The sequence below is a fragment of the Podarcis vaucheri genome, assembly GCF_965113315.1.
Source record: "Podarcis vaucheri genome assembly, chromosome: Z".
Lineage (NCBI taxonomy): Eukaryota > Metazoa > Chordata > Lepidosauria > Squamata > Lacertidae > Podarcis > Podarcis vaucheri.
The window spans coordinates 31,648,321-31,669,491 of NC_138758.1; the positions used below are offsets into that span (position 1 = coordinate 31,648,321).

General features: G+C 46.1%; 1 protein-coding gene across 2 annotated transcripts in view; it reads right to left on the reverse strand.

Annotated features, from left to right (window-relative positions):
* The window catches only part of AR (androgen receptor), a 247,266-nt gene that overhangs the window by 115,585 nt on the left and 110,510 nt on the right, over positions 1–21,171 (reverse strand). For both annotated transcript variants that reach the window (XM_082208535.1, XM_082208534.1), the window contains exon 2: positions 20,098–20,249. In XM_082208535.1, the coding sequence (XP_082064661.1) occupies positions 20,098–20,249 (152 nt within the window). The remainder of the gene's footprint in view (positions 1–20,097; positions 20,250–21,171) is intronic.

The following is a 21,171-nucleotide window of genomic DNA, read 5'->3' on the forward strand; positions in this document are numbered from 1 at the left end:
CCTTGAGCTCACTGGAGAAAAAGGTGCGATAAGAATTCAGTAAAATAAGTAAAATCCTACAATTCTGGAGGGCCAAGTTCTTTGCATCCATTTGTTCTTGTGGGTTTGGGCCCCCAGCTGTCAAGCTGTGTGTGAGCAGTAGGTTTGGCATTCCCAGAAAAGGCAGATAGCTCCCCATCCAGAGTGGTTCATTCCACTGGAGGACTCTTAAAAACACATAAATCTCTCCCTTCCATACTTGCAAGGCAGCTCTCCCTTAATTTATAGACATTCCATGAGACGCATAGGGCCATGCTGAATACAGGCTGGCTCCAGCTTGTTCAGACAGATTCCTCAGCCCGGCTACAATGTTCACCACCAAAAAGCCGTGTGGGCTGCCGTATGCCTCCTGTTATTTCTTCCCAACCTTGCCCAGTTCATCCTTTTGGGCAATTCATGCAGGCTTTTAAGAACCTAAGAAGATCCTGCTGGACTAGTCCAGTGGCCTATCTAGTCCAGTATCCTCCTCCCACATTGCCTAACCAGATGTCTGAGGGAAACCTGCAAGCAGGATTCAAACACAAGAGCAACACTCACCCCTTCTATGGTTTCTAGCAGCTGGCATTCAGAAGCATTGCTGCCTCAAACTGTAGAGGGCGCAGCACAACCATCCTTGCTAGTAGCCATCAATAAACTTCTCCTTCTTCATTAATTTGTGCAACCCTCTTTAAAAGCAATCCCATTTTTTGGCCACCATTGCCTCCTACGGGAGCAAGTTTTATAGTGCTGTGTGAAGAAGTCTTTTCTTTTATACATCCTGAATCACCAAACATTCAGCTTCACTGGATGCCCACACATTCTAGTGTTATGAGAGGGAGAAAAACGGTCCTCTATCCACTTTTTCTCCATGCCCTGCATATTTTTTTTATAAACATCTATCACGTCACCTCCTCTTCTCCTTTTTCAAGTCCTCATAGGGGAGTCACTCCACCCACTTTATCATTTTGGTTGCCCTATTGTGAACATTGCCCTATTCCACCACTACAGCACCCTTTTTGAGGTGAGGTGAACAAAACAGCAGTACTCCAAATGTGGTTGCACCATAGAGTTATATAATGGCATTATGATATTGGCTGTTTTATTTTCAATTCCTTTCCTAATGATCCCTAGCATGCCCCACCCAACCTGCCTCCCCACCCCCCACTCCTGGTTGAAGGTACTGCAGCAAAATAAAATGAAATAAATAAATCTTGTTCTGCATTCTGTAAGGTTCTTTCTCACAGTTAATAATAGCTAGGGAAGTGTCTGGCCCAGGTTATTCTCATCAGAATAAATTGTGAAAAGTAAAGTCACTTGACTTATTCTGCATTAATTTACTTTCTTCTTCTAGAACTCTGCAAAAGGTTTTAAAAAGAAGGAAAGGAAAGGAAAGGGGAGCCCTGTTTTCAGCTCCACTCATGCAGAGCTTGTTTAATCCATGAAGCAGAACCATCTCCCCAGCAGAGTTTCAATAAACAGCTTCCTTGCATGGAATGGGGAAGTGTCATTGGCAACCTACTAATAGGACAGTTTATGTTTCGTGGGCTGCAGGCAGCTCAGAAGGTTCAAAGTTGCTTCTTCATGCAGCACTTAGTTAAACTGTGGAACTCCCTCCCGCAGGAGGCAGGGATGGTCACCAACTCAGATGGCTTTAAAAGAGGATTGGACAAATTCATGGAGGAGGAGAGGGCTATCAGTGGTTGCTGGCCATCATGGCTCTGCTCTGCTCCCCACAGTCATAGGCAGCAATATTTCTGAATACCAGTTGCTGGAAACCGCAGGAGGGATCTTGCACTTGGAGTCTGCTCCCTGGTTTCCCACAGGCATCTGGTTTGACCACTTCAAGGACAGGGTGCTGGGCTAGGTGAGCCCCCGGGACTGATCAGCAGGGCTCTTTTTATGCTCAACCTCCGGCACAAGTCCCACTTCCAGTCATCTTGCTCACGTGGCTCTCTGCGTGAGCTCAGGCAAACTTTTCATCTTGCTCCGCAGTGAACAAATCCTCCCTTTGCTCTACATACCAGTTTGCCAAAGACTACTGAGTTGTCAGAGCAGAACCAAGGCCAGGTTAACAGCTAGCTGCCAACACAAATAATTTGTTTCCAGTTTCCCTTGCTCCTTAATATTTGAATCCCCCTGATTTTTCCTATCTTGGGTAAGTTAACTGCAAAGCCTGCAGAAAGATTTGGAAGTTGCAAAAATGAATGTCATGGTTTAGAATTTCCATATATTTGACACACACAAAGAGAGAGGGGAAGGAAGGTGGGCTATAAATTAGATTTTTGTCCCAAGATGCATTTTGGCACAGAATCTGATTAGAAAGTGGGAAACCAAAGTTGCATGAAGCAGTGAGAGCCAGGATCCAGGTTTGCTTGAACTTTAAAACAATGTAGTCAGACTCAAAATTGGGCAAAATTTCAGGATGCGAATTCTACTTTTATATTTTATACAGTTTTTTTTTTTTAAATGAGGAGTCTTGCTAAGGAATTAATTAATTTTAAGAACAGTCAACAAGAGCCAAATTCAGTTCAGGAGAGCCAGTCATGGTGTAGTAGTTAGAGCAGAGCTTTCCAAACTGTGTGTCATGATACATTAGCATGTCAGCGGTAGTGTATAGGCGTGTCGTGCGAATGCTCCTTGTGCTCCTCCTGGGGCTGGAAAGGGGTTCGTTTAACCTCTGGTTTGCTAGTAAAACTGAATTACTGTGGTGTGATATGATGCATGTCTGCAAAGTGTGTCACAGACATGAAAAATTTGGAAAGCTCTGGGTTAGAGTGTTGGACTCTAACCTGAGAAACCAGGGTTCAAATCCCCACTAGACCATGAAGCTTACTGAGTAACCTTGGTGGTCAGTCACAGCCTCTCAGCCTTACTTACCTCACAGGGATTTTGTGGGGCTTAAATGAGGAGGGAAGAAAACCATGTATGCCACCTTGAGCTCCTTGGAGGAACAGTGGGATACAAATAAAAATATATAAAGGAGGGCATGTCACCTACTGCTCTTTCTCCAATATCATCATAACATTTGACACTGCTATCATTTTGTGATGATTTTTAAGCTTCTATAGTAACTTATTAATGTGTTTTGAAACTGCCAACTAGCTGTAGATTTCAGGATCTGAAGAATGTCTCTGGTGCATGAAAACAGGATTCAGAAACTTCAAACAAACTCAGGTTATGACTATGGGAAGGCATAGCTATAGTCTCCCCCCCCCCCATCTTTGTTAATTCATTATTATTAAGGAATGGGCATCCCTATCATGATTTACTGCAAAAGCCTTGGGGCTTGTGTAATGCAACCACACCTTTGCCTCTTGTATGATCAAATATTTTGCCCAAGTTACCTCCAGCTCCCTCCTTCTAGTCCTCACATGCATCCGTATTCTCAAACAGCCTCCTGGTTTCAAGCTGAAGTACCATAATACCACTCTACAAATCTAGGGTGTGACCATATTTGAAATACTGTGTAGGCAGTTCTGGTCGCCTCACTTCAAAATGGATATTGCAGAGTTAGAAAGTGTTTGGAAAATGGCAGCCCAAATGATAATGGGGGTGGAGCAACTCCCCCATGAAGAAAGGCTGCAGCATTTGGGTCTTTTTAGTTTAGAGAAAAGGCAAGTAACAGGTGACATGATGGAAGTTCATAAAATTATGCATGGCATGGAGAAAGAAAAGTTTTTCTCCCTCTCTCATAATACTGAAACTTGTGGGCATCCAATGAATGTGGGAATATTCAGTACAGATAAAAGAAAGGCTTCTTAATGCAGGATACTGTGGTGGCCACCAACCTGGATGGCTTTAAAAGAGGACTGGAAAAATTCATGGAAGAGAAGGCTATTGATGGGTATTAGCCATGATGCCCACGGCTCTGCCTTCATAGTTGGAGGTAGATTGCTTCTGAATACCAGTTGCTAGAAACCACAGCGCGGCAGATTGCTCTTGTGCTCAGGGCCTGCTTGTGGGCTTACCAAAAGAGGTATCTAGTTGGTGCTTGTGAGATCAGGATGCTAGACTAGACGGGCCATTGGTCTGACCCAGCTGGCTATTCCTACATTCTTAACCCTCAGCTTCCTTAACAAACTACAGCTCCCATAACACTTTGGGGGAAGCTGTGACTGTTTAACGTGGCATCATAGCGCTTCATATCTATGGTGTGAATGTCTTCTAAGATGAGCCTTTCCTTCAGATCTTAACACAGCAATATAATATTGGAGGTGCTCCTTAGGTACCTGGATACTAAGTCATGTGGGGCTTTAAAGATCAGCAGTAACATTTTGAATTAGGTTCAGAAGCATATCAGGAGCAGGTGAAAATCCCACTGAATTGGTGGTAATATAATACTGGCTGGCTGAACCACTTAGTGACTGGCTACTGAACTTTGCACTTACAGATAGTCCATCTTCCAAACCAGTTCAGCTTATTAATTTTATTACATAAAATTTATAGCCTTGTTGATTGTAAATAAAGCCCCCCCAAAGTGGTTTACAAAAAAAGATTAAACAATGAAATTATTGATAAGAACAATTAACAACAATAATTTAAGACTTTAAACATGTTAAAATAAAAATAGAGAAAAAACAGATTAAAACTTTCTAAATATCTGGACAGGCTTGTTTAAAATAAAATGTTTTGAGCAGGCACCAAAAGGAGTGCAGTTGAGGCACCAGCCTGATATCAAGAGGTAGGGAGTTCTAGAGTATAGGTGTTGCCACACAAAAATATCAAGTTCTAACAAAAGTTAATTTGGTCTTCAGCCTATAAACATCAAAAAAGAGGGAAGCGAGTAGGATCCAGACAATCTACATCTACATAAATGGCACCTTTTAAAATGAATATCACAAAACCACTTAACGATTAGGAAGAGATAGTAAGACAGACGGTTTGACTAGGAACTTGCCTCTCCTTTTATAATTATGACAGAGTTTCGATAGCTACAGCAAGGAACCTGGCTATATTTTCTGTGATCATAAGGTTGAAATCAGACAGTAAAACAGGTATAAAACTGAGATAAAACTCATCCAAGTTCCCCTAGTGTAGAAATAGTAAATGGGTGATAAAAGGGGATCTAATGTCCCCGTTAAAATGTCAGTATAGGAGAACATGGACTAATGTTTCATCTGAGCTGTCTTCAAGGGTAGCCCCACATACAGCACAACAGGAAAGGATGGAGAAAAGAAAGTATTTCTTGACGCAGCAGCACAAACCATGGAACTCGCTGCCACAGGAGGCAGGAATTAGGTCTGGAAATGAACTGGCAACCAGCTGTTTGTCTCCCTTTCTCATAACGCTAGAACTTGCAAACATCCAATGAGGCTGAATGTTGCAAGATTCAGGGCAGATAAAAGAAATCCACACTGCCAAATATGGAACTCCTTCTCTCACGAGGCAGCAATGGCCACTGACTTAGATGGCTTTAAAAGAGGATTAGACAAATTAATGGCTACTAGACATGATCGCTGTGCTCTGCCTACACAGTTGGAAGCAGTAATGCTACTGGATACTGGTTGCTGGAATCCATGGGAGGGAAGAGGGATCAGATCCTGCTTGTAAGTTTCCCATGAGAATCATTTTGGCCACAGTGAGAAAAGGATGTTGGACTATATGAGCCACTGCCCTGATCCAGCAGGCTCTCCTTATGTTCTTACAGTACAATCTCTAACTGAAGCCAATAAAAGAAGGGCTCATCTATACATAACTTTGCTCCACACTTTCCCTAGTAAAACTCAATTGCCATTTGCTCAATGCAGGTTTTCCCAGAGAATGTACCGGGACCAAAGCAAAAAATAAAAAATAAAAAATAATGCTTGGATACGAACCTGGAAAGCCTTGACCTGTGCCTAGAAATGCAACACCAAACGATGTGTGAATGAGCCCCAAACCACAAACTATTGAAATACACAGAACTTGCTCAACAGGATACTCCTTGATTGGGCTGCTCAGAAGGGTGATCATGGGATGTTCAAGAAAAACAACGTGTAAGACCAGTTGCTGGGAATCACAAGTGAGCATTGTTGTTGTGCTCAGGTTGTGCTTGCCACCTTCCCACAAGCACCTGGTTGGCAACTTTGAGAAAAGACTGCTCAACTAGATGGGCCACTACATGATCCAGCAGCTGGTCGCTTATTATGTTCTTAGGATACTGAGCAAGTTGTATCAGAGGAGAGACTAACCATGCACATCAGTTGCACAATGCCTGGACAGGGGACAGAAACCAATGCAAGATAAAAAATGACTGCTCTTCCATCTGCAGTGAGAACTGGGCTTGGGATCCTGTCGTAAGGCTGGAACCTTACGCAAGTGCCCCATACTATTTCAACCATTATAGACCAGTGTTTCCCAAAGTGGTTGGTAGCACACCCTGCCCACCCCCCACCCCCCCGCGGGGCACTAAGAGGCAAGGGGGTTGAAGGGTTGCAGGTGTTAATGACTATCACACATTGAAAAGCAGGTATCACTGAAGCTCATCCATTTTGCTGAATTAATCAAACTAAACAAATTGGATTTTGTGCAATTAATTGTTATAATTTTGAATTTTACTGTGTTTTTGAATTTTACTGTGTTGTTACCTTCCTCAGTAGGTTTTGTAAACCACCATTCCAAATAACACTTTTTATATGGTAGGGTAGCAGGCTCTGGGGATAAGTTTATAGAACCAAGTGGGCAGTGGCCAGAAAGTTTGGGAACCATTGATCTGGACAGTATGGTCCATAAAGACTTCCCCAGTCTTGGATCTCCAAACGTAGTTGGAATTTAATTCCCTTCAGCCCTGACCACTGGCCATGCATGCCTGGGCTGATGGGGGCTATACAGTCCAGAGACCAACTGGATGCAAAATACATGATAAAAGCAAGAAAAAAAGGACACAAAACATTAAAGCCCCCCTCCCACAAACACATTTAAAAGGGACATCTGCTTTGTGCTCTTCGCCAGCATATTGACTTTTATTAGGCATAAGACTGTCAGCATACAAGTGCACTCAGAGATCTGGGATGGTTGCTGTTTTCCAACTGGGCCAAGTTCAAGGTGTTGTTGTTGTTTAGTTGTCCAACCATCTCATTCTCTGTTATCTCCTTCTCCACTGCCTCCTGCAGTTTGGTCAAACTCATGCTGGTAGCTTTGAAAACACTGTCCAAACATCTCGTCCTTTGTCGTCCCCTTCTCCTTGTGCCCTCAATCTTTCCTAACATCAGGGTCTTTTCCAGAAAGACTTATCTTCTTATGAGGTGGCCAAAGTACTGGAGCCTCAGCTTCACGATCTGTCCTTCCAGTGAGCACTCAGGGCTGATTTCCTTAAGAATGGATAGATTAAATCTTCTTGCAGTCCATGGGATTCTCAAGGGTCTCCTCCAGCACCATAATTCAAAAGCATCAATTCTTCAACGATTAGCCTTCTTTATGGTCCAGCTCTTACTCCCATACATCACTACTGGGAAAACCATAGTTTTAACTATACAGACCTTTGTCGGCAAGGTGATGTCTCTGCTTTTTAAGATGCTGTCTAGGTTTGTCCCTGCTTTTCTCCCAAGAAGCAGACTGCTGTCACCATCTGCAGTGATCACGGAACCCAAGAAAATAAAATCTCTCACTGCCTCCATTTCTTCCCCTTCTATTTGCCAGGAGGTGATGGGACTAGTGGCCATGATCTTTGTTTTTTTGATGTTGAGCTTCAGACCATATCAAGGTGTTACTATTAGTCAGTAAAGCCCGTAACAACTTCTGATCAATTTACCTGGGAAATCACCTTACACCTCCACCCCTGCTCGACTACTTCCATCTGCGGAACTGGCACTATTGCAGGTTCCATATAATCCCCATTACACAGTCAATCATTTAGAGTGGCAGCACCTACACTTTGGAACTCCCTGCCTATTGACACATTAGACAGGCACCTTTGCTGTACTCTTTTTGGTGCCTGCTAAAAACCTTTTTCTTTAAATAAGCTTCTCTAGGCATGTAGAACACTGGTGAACGTTTCAAGCTATTTTTAGTTTACTGCTGATTTTATTTTTTGAATGTTTTAAAGAGTTGTTTCCAGTGATTACTGATTTTTTGTAAACCACTTTGAGGTGATCTTTTTAAACAACTGAATGGTGCATGTATAAATTTTGTGAAATAAAATAATTCTAACAACAACAACAATAAAAATATGTAGTGATTCAATAAAAGTTACCCAAATTGCTATTGCTTTGTATGAGGAAGGTGAAAAATAAGCTTCAGGGCCTGCAGAATATCTCCATTTTGCCTTGCAGTGCAAAATGGAGGAGAATCCAAGGCCAGCATCCAAAAAGATTAATGTTATGTCCCTCAGCCACTAAATATAGAGGAGCCACCACTGGGGTGCTGAAAATAGACTGTCCCAAAGGTCTTTCAATTCTGAACCACTACTCCACTGTATGGTGATTCCTGGTCTCATTCTTGCATGGGAAGGACAGAAATAAGTCTGCAAACAACACCGACATACTTGCAGAATATTTTTATCATTATGACCTTCACACATTCACAAGCACCTCCAGGGTTTGTGAGAGGCGCATTCCATGCACATGGTGTGCAACGTAACAATGCAAATGCTAGGGCGGTGGGGGAGGGGGAGGAGAGAGCCCAGGATGTGATTTTTAATTTAATTAAACAACAACAACAACGCCCCTTGCAAACTTACCCTTTGCTAACGGGCCCTGCGTTGCCCAGGTGTTCCAAAGTGTAAAAGAGTCCTCTCTCTGAATCCCCCTCCTCTTTACTCCTGCAGATCCTTCACGGCCTGACCCTCTTTGCCCTTTGATATCTCACTTCTGGAATCCCTCTGTGTGACATCTCTGCCAATGTCCTTCCAAACCCAATTACAAGTATCTGTTGCTGCTATTCCACTTTCGAGTCTGACAAGTCCAATCCAACTGTGCAAATTGGATGGCTGTTTGGCAAACAGAGAACATTGGGGGGCTCTCTGACAGGATGTGTGCTTTACCCTTTGGTGAAGACGAGATTGAGAAGCACTTTAAGAGCCAAGATGGCAAGCTCTAAATTTCATCCAAAGATGCCACAGAAATAAAATATCCTTCGCTAAGTGGGGTTTTTATTTCTGCCCTGGATTGACCTGAAATAAAGCATGCAGGCATGAAGGATCCTAGTGCCAAGGCCACTCTGGATTCCATGTGCCACAATAGGTAGGTATTATATGCCAATGCACATTCAGGCCATACCTGCACCATACATTTAAGGCAGTATTGTGCCAGTTTAAACAGTCATGGCTTCTCCCCTCAAATACTCCTGAGAATTGTAGTTGGTTAAGGGCACTGACAGTTATTAAGAGGCCTCTATTCCCACACAGAGATACAGTTCTCAGAGCTGCCTAGGAAGAGGGATTGGTTGATAAACTACTCTGGTTTTGACCTATAAAGCCTTAAACGGCTCTGGACCGCAATGCCTCAAGGACTGCCTTTCTCCATATGAACCTACCCAGATCCTGAGGTCATATTCTGAGGCCCTTCTTCGTGTGCCTCCTCCACCTGAGGTCTGGAGGGTGGCAATACGAGAACAGGCCTTTTTTTTTTTTGCAGTGATTCCATTTGCAGAATTCTCTCCCCACGGCACCTTCATTATATACCTTTAGGTGCCAAGTGAAAACCTTCTCCAACCAGGCCTTTGGCTGATTGACATCCAATACCCTTTTAAAATGTGCTGTGGAAGTGGGGATTATTGGGTTGTTTTTGTTATGTATTTTATGTTTTTATATTGTGATTTTTTGTTGTGAACACCCCTGAGGACTAATACTAATACAGTGGTACCTCGGGTTAAGAACTTAATTCGTTCTGGAGATCTGTTCTTAACCTGAAACTGCTCTTAACCTGACGTACCATTTTAGCTAATGGGACCTCCCACTGCCACCGCGTGATTTTTGTTCTCATCCTGAAGCAAAGTTCTTAACCCGAGGTGCTATTTCTGGGTTAGCAGAGTCAGTAACCTGAAGTGTCTGTAACCCGAGGTACCACTGTACTTTGGGAACTGTAGCTAACAACTCACAATGTCCTTAACAAATGACAGTTCCCAGGATTCTTTGGGAGAAGCTATGTACGTCAACATGGTATAATAGTGCTTTAAACGTAAGGTGCAAATGGGGCCTTAATTGCATTCAGAAAAGGGGAGCTAAAATGATGAAGGTGATGGGAGTGCCTCCCCTTGCAGCATTGGGGATATTTTAGTTTAGAGAAAATGATAGCAAGAAAGGAGATTCCAACTAAACATTAGAAAGGAACTTTACAATGGTAAGAGCATTCATTGAAGGTTTTAAAGAAGGGGCTGGATGGCCATCTGTCATAAATGCTTTAGCTGAGATTCCAGCATTGCATGCAGTTGGACTAGATGACCCTTGGGGCCCCTTCCAACGCTACAATTCTATGTTTCCATGACAGTGGAACAGGCTCCCTCACAAGGTGGTGGCCTCTTTCTCCTCGAAGGTTTTTAAGCATAAATTGAATGGTCACGTGTCAGGGATTATTCAGCTGGGATTCCTGCATTGAATGGGATTTGACTAGAAAGCCCATGGGATCCCTTCCAAGTCGTCGTCGTCTTCTTCTTCTTCTTCTTCTTCTTCTTCTTCTTCTTCTTCTTCTTCTATCACTCATAGCAAAGTAAGATTCTCTTCTATGAACACGGTCTTGACAGTGAGTCCATAAGTGACTGTGGAGGTCAATTCTGGATCCACGTGTCTTTCCACAGTGGGACATAGGTTTCCGTGCAGAAGTTGCCAAATGTGCCTTCCTCTTAGAACGTTTCCCCCTTTTGTCCTGAGTTCAAGCGTCTTCAAAGTCCATGACACCTCCAATTGGAGCACTCACAGGCCAGTGTTCCCCAATTGTTGGTGTTTATATTACATTTTTTTGGATTTACTTTGAGAAAGTCTTTAAACATCTTTTGTTGACCACTAGCATTACGGTTTCCATTTTTAAGTTTGGAATAGAGTAGTTGCTTTGGAAGACAATAATCAGGTATCCGAACAACATGACCAGTCCAATGAAGTTGACGTTGAAGAGTGATTGCTTTGACACTGGTAATCTTTGCTTCTTCCAGTACACTGGCATTAGTTCACCTGTCTTCCCAAGTGATATGCATTTTTTTTCAGAAATACTGTTGTTGGAAACTTTCGAGGAGCTGGAGATGGCATTTATAAGTGGTCTATGTTTCACAAGCATACAGTAAAGTTGGTAGTGCAATAGCTTTGTCAACAAACATTTTGGTTTTCCTGCAAATGTCCTGGTCCTCAAACACTCTGCACTTCAGTTGAGAGAAGGCTACACTCACAGAGCTCAGGCGATGCTGTATTTCAGCATCAATGTCAGCCCTTGTGGAAAGGGAACTGTCCAGGTAGGAGAAGTGATTAACACTTTCCAATATTACACCATTGAGTTAGATTTGTGGCGCTATCTACAATCCTATGATCACAAATGCTGTGCAAAGTCACTGCATGCAGCATGAAAAGTGAGTGCGCAGAAGCCCTCCATGTGATGACTGAGAAACATATCAGACAGAACAGCACGGTCAAATCCTCAAATGCGAGTACTTTGGCTGGCGGACCAAGATGTGCCTCTTTGCTAAGTAATATCATAAAAATGTGTCAGATGACTTATTACTGCCAGCAGACAGTGCGCTTAGTAGATGTTCACGTTAGGAGAAAATAATGCGATGGGTATTGGGTGGGTCCCCTCTGAACACTCCAGCCAGGTGCCTCTAATTTATAGCAGTACTTATGTTTCCAAATATATGGGCTCTGAACTGCTGCCTGTTCCTCCCATCTTCACGAATTTAAAAGCCACAATCTTTTCTTTCCCTTCAGCCTGAACAAACTTGCCATCTTGCTGTCACCTCTAAATAAGAAGCAACAACAACAGCATGCCAGGGATCCACACCAAAACCTGGAGCTGAGGGGTGTGCAGGGAAGCATAAAGCTTCACATCCTGGTCTTTGAGGTGAAAGCTCAGAGTGCAATCGATTTATGTTCACCTGAACAAAATAGGATGGGAGGAGGATAGCATAGGAGGTTGCCTTATATTGAGTCACACCACTGGTCCATTTAGCCCAGCATTGCCTACTCTGACTGGCAGCAGCTCTCCAGGCTTTCCTTTCAGGCAGGGGTGATTCCCAACCCTACCTGGAGATGCTGTCAGGGATTGAACCTGAGATTGTCTGCTCCATGTTTAATTCTCACAAAAATGTGAGGTAGTTCAGGCTGAGTGGCATTGTCTCCCAGGGAGCTTCACGGCCGTCTGGGGATCTAAGCCCTGGTCTCCCACGTCCTAGTCTGATAATCTAGCCACCATACCACACTACAAGGAGAGTTCCATTCCTTTCCCTTATCAACCTATTTTGCCTTCAATAATTTAGTTTCTCTAACAAGATGTGCCCTCCCCCAAAAAAACAGATTTGGAGGGGGAGCCATTTGGAGGTGGAAATCTGGCAGATAATAAAATTGCCACTATCCTTCCTAACCCAGCACCGTTTTCTGGGGGTGGGCAGGTGGATTCAAGGGAAAACTTTCTTAAAGACAAGATGGGAAGTCCTCACCCTGAGCAGGCAAACACTAAGATTACTGTCTGCTAAAGAGTTTTAATACGGAAATTAAATGTAACCTGGGCTGCTTAACCCAATGAAATCACAGAATCATAGAGGTAAAAAGGTAAAGGACCCCTGGATGGTTAAGTCCAGTCAAAGGCTACTATGGGGTATGACACTCATCTCATTTTTCAGGCTGAGGGAGCTGGCATTTGTCCACACACAGCTTTCTGGGTCATGTGGTCAGCATGACTAAAACGGTTCTGGAGCAACAGGACACTATGATGAGTTCCAGAGCACACGGAAACACCATGTACCTTCCTGCTGCAGCAGTACCTATTTATCTGTGCTTTCAAACTGCTGGGACAGAGCAACGGGATCTCACCACTGTTGTAGAGTTGGAAGGGGCCTCAATCTAGTGCAACCCCTGAAATGCATTAACCACAGCTCAAGAATCCCTGACAGATGGCCATCTAGACTCTGTTTCAAAATCTCAAATGAAAGAGAGTCCATCACCTTCTGAGGGAGTCTTTTTCACTGCTGAACAGCTTCTACCCTACGAAAGTTCTTCTTAATGTTTAGTTTAAATCTCCTTTCTTGGAATTTGAATCCATTGATTCAGGACCTTCTCTTCAGAGCAGGAGAAAACAAACTTGCTCTCTCTCCCATGTTACAGCCCCTCAGATATTTGAAGATGGCTATCATGTCACCTCTCCATCTTTTCTTCTCCAGGATAAACATCCCTAACTCCCTCTACCATTCCTCTTAGGGCTTGGTTTCCAGGCCCTTGATCATATTCTTCACCCTCCTCTTCTGCACATGTCATAGCTTGCCAATATACCGTATATACTTGAGTATAAGCTGGTTCACCACACCACAAACCTGGTTGTGGCGGCAGCAGTGGAGGAAAAACAAGCAGTTCGAAAAGGCTGCTTTTGGGCTGCTCGTTCCTTCTCCTCCGCCGCTGACAGCAGCAAAGATGGAAGAGGAGGAAGGAGCAGCCCAAAAGGGCTCCTTTTAGGCCACTTGTCCCTCCGCTGCCACCTCTGCTGCTCGCAAAAGCAAGCATAGGAGCCGTGGTTGGGAGAGGCACAGTGCAGTGCAGTGCCTCTCCCAAACGCGGCTCCTGTTTCTGCCCTTGCGAGAGGCAGGTGGCGGGACCAGCGGTGAGAAAGGGCTCCTTTCGGGCCGCTCATCCCTCCGCCGCCACTGCCCGTCTCACTCAAGTATAAGCCAAGGGGGGCTTTTTCAGCATAAAAAATGTGCTGAAAAAGTCAGCTTATACTTGAGTATATACGATACTTCTTAAACTGTGGCACTGAGAAATGGACCCAGGACTCCCAGTGGGGTCTGACCAAGGAAGAATAGAGTGAAACTATTATTTTCCCTTGATATCTGTTAATGCAGCATACAATAGCAATAGCTTTTTTTGCTGCTGCATCACACCACTGACTCATGTTGTTCTTGTGAGCCAGTGTGGTGTAGTGGTTAAGAACAGAGGACTCGTAATCTGGTGAACCGGGTTCGCTTCCCCGCTCCTCCACATGCAGCTGCTGGGTGACCTTGGGCTAGTCACCCTTCTCTGAAGTCTCTCAGCCTCACTTACCTCACAGAGTGTTTGTTGTGGGGGAGGAAGGGAAAGGAGAATGTTAGCCGCTTTGAGACTCCTTAGGGTAGTGATAAAGCGGGATATCAAATCCAAACTCCTCCTCCTCTTCTTCTTCTTCTTCTTCTTCTTCTTCTTCTGGTCTCCTAAGACCCCTAGATCCCTTTTGTCATGTCCTGTTGTCAAGCCAGGGGTACCCCATCCTATATCTCTGTGTGTGTGTATATATATATATATATATATATATATATATATATATATATATATATGTTATATATGTGTGTGTGTGTCAGGGAACTGACATCAGAGGAAAGGGAGTTGGTAGGTCTCCCAGAGACTGGGAGAGAGTCAGCAGCTAAAGCAGGGACAAGGAGGGGGAGCGAGGGGTCTCTGGAGGAGGATCTCAGTAATGCTGAGAGAGACGCAGCAGCCCAGGCAGGAAACAGCAGGGGAGAGAAAGGGGTGAGAGACACATCCAGCGAAAATAGCGGGGAGGTGTCAGAAGCAACTGCAGGGAGACCCATGCTTCGCCGGAAGCTGCCACGTCGTGAGTCCAGGAGACGCGTTTCCGTTAAGGAACTTCTTTGCTGGAAGCGCTTCCGCAGGCAGCCACTGTCAGACTCTACTAGTGACTAGAGCAGACATGTCTGAGGAGCTCTGTCACACACAGAGGTTTGTGGGGCCGCACAAACTCTGAAGGGGCACAATTTTAAGCACAAGCAGCTAATCATCCCCTGACAGCAGTCTGACAGTCTTTGTACGCTGCCTGTGCAGGAGAAAGCATCATGAGCAACCCAGCCGGAACCGGAGAGGCAGGGGTTGGAGCTGGTCCAAGCTTGGAAGAAAGGTATCAAGCTCTGGAGGTCCAACTTGCGCTGCAGACGGCGAGGCTCGAGGAGAGAAGGGCTCAGGATGCTGACAAAAAGGGGAGAACCACTCAGTTCCCCAGAAAGGTACCAGGATTGGTGCAGAAGTTTGGGGGGGACCCCAAGGATTACCATGCCTTTAGGACCGAGATGCAATATGCCCTGAATGTGCAGTTTGATGAGTTCCCTGATGAGGAATCGCGAGTTGCTTTCGTAATTGGGCATCTTGAGAAGGGGGCGCGGGACTGGGTTCGACCCCTGATGGCAACGCACAACGATATCCTAAAGGACACTATGAAATTCTTTCGTGCAATGGATATCATGTTTTCCAGCGATATTGAGGAAGGGGTGGTGCGCAGACAGCTAATGGCTTGCAAGCAGGGAAGCAGATCTGTCCGTGAGTACTGGACTGAATTTACCATGCTGATTCACAGATTGGGGTGGGATTTATCGGCAGCACCCATTCAGATGCTATTTGAAGAAGGTCTTTCTTCGGCTGTGAAAGACGAGCTGTCCAGGAGCCCCAGGGCGGTGTCTATGGATCAGCTGACCAAATCTGCGCTGACCATTGGAGCGCGCCAGGAGGCAAGAGCCTTGGAGAGGCGGGAAGGGAGAGGGGAACGTTGGAAGGAGTTACGCATTCCAGACATTCCTGAGCCAGCTTTCCCGCCGGCAGAGCCGATGGAAATCGGAACAGCCCGCGCGCGCGCAGTTTCAAAGCCCAGTGAGGGGGCGAAGAAGGAGGGAAAGGGAGCCCGGAAATGCTATCTCTGCCAACAGCCAGGCCACTTTGCCAGAGTCTGCCCCCAGAGGAAGGAATGGCAAGGGATGGTGGGAGCAGTTGAGGGGGGAGAGCAGGGAGAAACGGAGCAGGTAAAAGCCAACGCCTGGTTGCCACCGTCAGGGCACTGCAGCCAGGCCAAAGAGCAGTGAAAGTGCCCGTGCCAGAAGCTCCTCGACCTGCTCTAGTGATTGAAGTGTCGCTAGAGCTGCAAAATGGACACCCCCTAAAAATAAAGGCGCTGTTGGACTCAGGCAGCTCCTGCAATTTTATGAGCAAGGAGTTTGCTGCTGAACATCAGATACAGACTATCCCTTTAAGCAACCCCCTGCAGGTGACCACGATCGATGGCAGGGAACTGTTGGGAGGAGGAGTTAGCTTGCAGACCGTCCCAATGATAATGAGGGTGGCAAGGCACACAGAACTGATAGCGTTTAATGTGGCCACCTTGGGAGGCGCTCCCATTATTTTGGGAATGAGCTGGCTAGCCTTACATGATCCGCTGGTGGGCTGGCATCAAAGAGTGGTTTCCTTCGGTTCAGCACATTGCTTAGAACACTGCAGGGGGGAAAAGGGGTCAGCAGGGGCCCAAGCCACCCTGGCAGGGACTGAAGTAATGGGGAAGGGGAAGGTGCCACCACAGTATGCTGATCTCAGCGACGTGTTCAGCGAGAAGGAAGCTGACCAACTACCCCCGCATAGGCCCTTTGATTGCCAGATCAATTTACTCCCTGGAGCACAGCTTCCTGTAGGCAAGTTGTATGCCATGTCAGACAGGGAAATGCAGGAGTTGCGAGCGTTCATTGACAAGAACCTGAAGAGAGGCTTCATCAGAGAGTCCAAGGCAGCGGGGGGTAGCCCAGTGTTTTTTGTGGATAAAAAAAACACGGACAAGCCGAGACTGGTATGTGACTTTCGGCGGTTAAATGCAGTGACAGAGCCGGCGGCTTTTCCTATGCCCAGGATTGATGATATTTTGACCAGGGTGCGGAAAGGAAAGATTTTTACAAAGCTGGACCTAAGGGGGGCGTACAACCTGATACGTATAAGGAAAGGGGATGAATGGAAGACCACCATGTTCACCCCTTTGGGGGCATTTGAATACCTCGTTATGCCTTTTGGATTACAAACAGGCTCCGCGTGTTTTCAAGCCTTCATGAACCACGTACTGGGGCCTTTGCTCTACAAGAATTGCGTGGCCTTCTTAGATGACGTGTTGGTGTATTCGGAGAATGAGGAGCAACATGTGAGAGACGTCAGAGAAGTGTTGAGCAGGCTGCAAGCCAACAGGCTGTGGGTGAAACTGGAGAAGTGTCAGTTTCATACCAAGGAGGTGGAATTCCTGGGGTACCGCTTGTCAGACAAGGGGTTGGCCATGGACCCCGGCAAGGTTCAAGCGGTGCTGGAATGGAAAACACCCAAGACCAAGAAGGATGTGCAGAGGTTCCTAGGGTTTGGAAACTTTTATCGTAAGTTCATCCGAAACTTCGCCCACCTGACGGCGCCCATCACGGACTGTCTCAGCAGTAAAAAGAAGTTTGTTTGGACGGGGGAGGCGGAGCGAGCGTTTGAGGAACTGAAAAGGGCCTTCGCCTCTGATGAACAACTGCTACATGTGGATTTACAAAAAAAGCTGAGGGTCGAAACAGACGCTTCTGACAGAGCCATAGGGGCGGTGCTTCTTCTGCAGCCGGGGAAGGAGGGGTCAGAGTGGCGACCGTGTGCCTTCTTTTCGCGAAAGCTGAACAAATCTGAGAGGAACTACACGGTGTACGACCGGGAACTTCTTGCGATTCATGAGGCCTTCCGGAGATGGAGGCACCTGCTAATTGGTGCACAACAGAAGGTGCAAGTGTGCACGGACCATAAGAATCTAGAGTATTGGAGAACTGCGCGAGTGCTCAACCAACGGCAGTTGAGATGGGCCCAGGAGTTCTCCAAATTTAACTTTGAGATTTGTTATGTACCAGGCCCGGAGAACGTTAGGGCGGACGCTCTCTCACGCAAACCTGAATATTTGGAGGGAGAGGGTGCACCCGAAGAGACCCATGTCATTCCCGAGGACCGCTGGGTGTGTGGGGCGGCATTGGTGGGGCAAAGGGAACTGGTAGAGGGAACGGTGCAGGATGAATACGCCCAGGACAAACTCAGGGGTCTCAGGAGGGAGGGAGACAAACCCGGGGGTTTTGAGGAGAGAAACGGGGCGTTGTACTACAAGGGAGCGTTATACATACCTGAAGGGGAATTGAGGGAAAAGGTACTCAAGCAACTGCACGATAGCCCCACAGCAGGGCATTTTGGGCAACACAAAACCATGTGGCTGGTTACCAGGGAATTCTGGTGGCCCAAGGTCAGGGAAGATGTGCGGGAGTATGTGAGAGGGTGTGACCAATGCCAACGAGCCAAGGGGGAGAGGCGGGCACCGGCAGGTTTATTAGAACCACTACCCACGCCGGAAAGGCCATGGGAGGCAGTGGCAATAGATTTCATGACTGATCTGCCCAGGTCCAAAGGGAAAACAGCCATCATGGTTGTGGTAGACCTGTTAACCAAGATGGCCCACTTTATAGCCTGCTCACATGCGGTCACAGCGGAAGAAACCGCTAAATTGTTTGTGGAAAATGTGTTTAGGCTGCATGGCGCCCCCTTGAGGGTGGTTTCTGACCGAGGGAAACAATTTACTTCCAGGTTCTGGAGGAAGCTCATGAGCTTATTGCATGTAGAGGTGAATTTCTCAACTGCCCGTCATCCAGAAACCAACGGGCAGGCGGAAAGAGCTAATGGTGTCCTCCAGCAATATTTGAGGTGTTATGTGAATGACAGAGAGAATGATTGGGTGGAGAAGCTGGCGTTGGCAGAATTTGCCTACAACAATGCAGAGAACGTGTCCACGGGGATGAGCCCCTTTTTGGCTAATCACGGGTGTCATCCCCGAGCCTTCCCAGGGGGGGAAGGGGAGAACTGGAGCGTTCCAGCCGCAGAACAGTTCGTTGAAGAAATGGAAGCGATCCATCGCCAGCTCCAACTTAATTTAAACAGGGCAAAGGAGGAATATAAGAGGCAGGCAGACAAAACCAGAAGGGAAGGGGAAAGCATTAGGGTGGGGGACCAGGTGTGGCTGTCCACCCAAGGGTTACCATTCAAAGGAGGTTGTAAGAAGTTAAGACCCAAAAGGCTGGGCCCATTTGAAGTCACGCAACAGGTCAACCCAGTGGCTTTCAGACTCCGGTTACCGAACCACAAGAAGTTGCACCCAGTGTTCCACAGGTCGTTGCTGTCACCGTATATAGGGGACAGAGAGGGGAGGGTCAATAGGGGACCAGCTATGGAGGAAAAAGAACACAGCTACCATGTAGCGGAGATTCTCGATTCCAGGTGGAAGGGAGAGCAAGTAGAGTATTTGGTAATGTGGGAAGGGGAGCCGGAGTCGGAAAACACCTGGGTCAGGGCAGAGGATGTAGATGACGAGGTTTTGATTGAAACTTTTCATCAGAGATTCCCTCGTAAACCCCAGCCAGTGGCGAGGTTCCGGAGGGAATACTTCGCCACCACCGACGAAGAAGAAGAGTTGGAGGGGTTCTCTGATTCCGAGGTGGAGGAGGATTCAGCGAGTCGGAACGAAGACCGATGGAGGGAAATGTTCGAGACGTCTGAAGATGAAGAGGATTCTTTTCGGGGTTTCAGCTCCTCACCGCCCAGAGGAGAGAGTAGGGGCGGGGAAGAAGGGGGCCCTGGAGGGGAGGTGGATGTCAGGGAACTGACATCAGAGGAAAGGGAGTTGGTAGGTCTCCCAGAGACTGGGAGAGAGTCAGCAGCTAAAGCAGGGACAAGGAGGGGGAGCGAGGGGTCTCTGGAGGAGGATCTCAGTAATGCTGAGAGAGACGCAGCAGCCCAGGCAGGAAACAGCAGGGGAGAGAAAGGGGTGAGAGACACATCCAGCGAAAATAGCGGGGAGGTGTCAGAAGCAACTGCAGGGAGACCCATGCTTCGCCGGAAGCTGCCACGTCGTGAGTCCAGGAGACGCGTTTCCGTTAAGGAACTTCTTTGCTGGAAGCGCTTCCGCAGGCAGCCACTGTCAGACTCTACTAGTGACTAGAGCAGACATGTCTGAGGAGCTCTGTCACACACAGAGGTTTGTGGGGCCGCACAAACTCTGAAGGGGCACAATTTTAAGCACAAGCAGCTAATCATCCCCTGACAGTGTGTGTGTATACAGAGACATCTACAGCCATTGTCTGATTTGCATTCAATCACACACATCACAAACACACAAAAAGATGAATTACCTTCAGCTGCCCTCTTGAAAAAGACTTTGCAGCTCCCGCAAGTGAGTGCTCCATAGTGGCACCCAGAAGCTTCATCCCCACAGATCAAGCATGTCTTCTGTGGTGGGAAGTAATAGTCGATGGGAAGAACATGGTCTCTTGCAGACTCCAACCTTTGGAAGCAAAAAAGGAGAAAAGGGGAAAACATCAGCAAATGTGGCAAACACATAAGAACTACTGGATATTAAAGAATATTCCCGAAATGTTTATTAGTGTGAACCTGAAAGAGAAATATCTCAAGACAATATTCCACTGGTACTTAACTCCATGTAGTATATTGTGTGTCATCATTTCAGCAGCTGTAAGGTTCTGTAAATTCTTATGCCACAACTCAAGAAATAGATCCTTTCAGTTATTCCATTTTTATGCAACAGAAAGTCTAGCTGCTACTAGAAACCAACTTAGCAATTCCTTCAAAGAGAATCATTTTACAGTATCATCCCATATATTAAATAGTACAAGTTGTGGTGATGCCAGAATTGCATATTTAAGTATTTGTGATATTTCTGCACACACTTTCTGCAATCCCACCATAAATGAAAAAAGAAATGTGCCATTATGGGAGAAACCCCTTCAACGAAGTTGGAAAGATTGAGAATTTATGTGTGAAATCTGAACTAGTGTAAAATGCCATTTGTGTTAAACTTTCAAAGACCTTTCATGTATGTAAGTGGAGACAGACTTAAGCGGTTTATGTGACCCAACAGGGAGTCTTCAATACTAATGTTAAGGGCCTTTTCCTATGCAGTTTTAAGGCAGATTGTTAAAAGTACTTTTTGTTGGAATGGGTCACCCCTGTCCAGATGTTCAACATGCCTGCTCTCAAGCTACTGGGCAAAGCCAGGACCCATCAGAAATCTGGCTTTGCTTGGGCCTGGAAATCCTGGGAAATGAGAAATGCAGATTTGCTCAGGCACATTAATATGTCAGATCTCAATGGACATGCATCCCAGTTTCCTGTTTCTGCAAGTGGCTTTCCAGAAGATTCTGGTGTGTGAGCCCATTAATATATAACACTATGTGTTCTTAGGACAA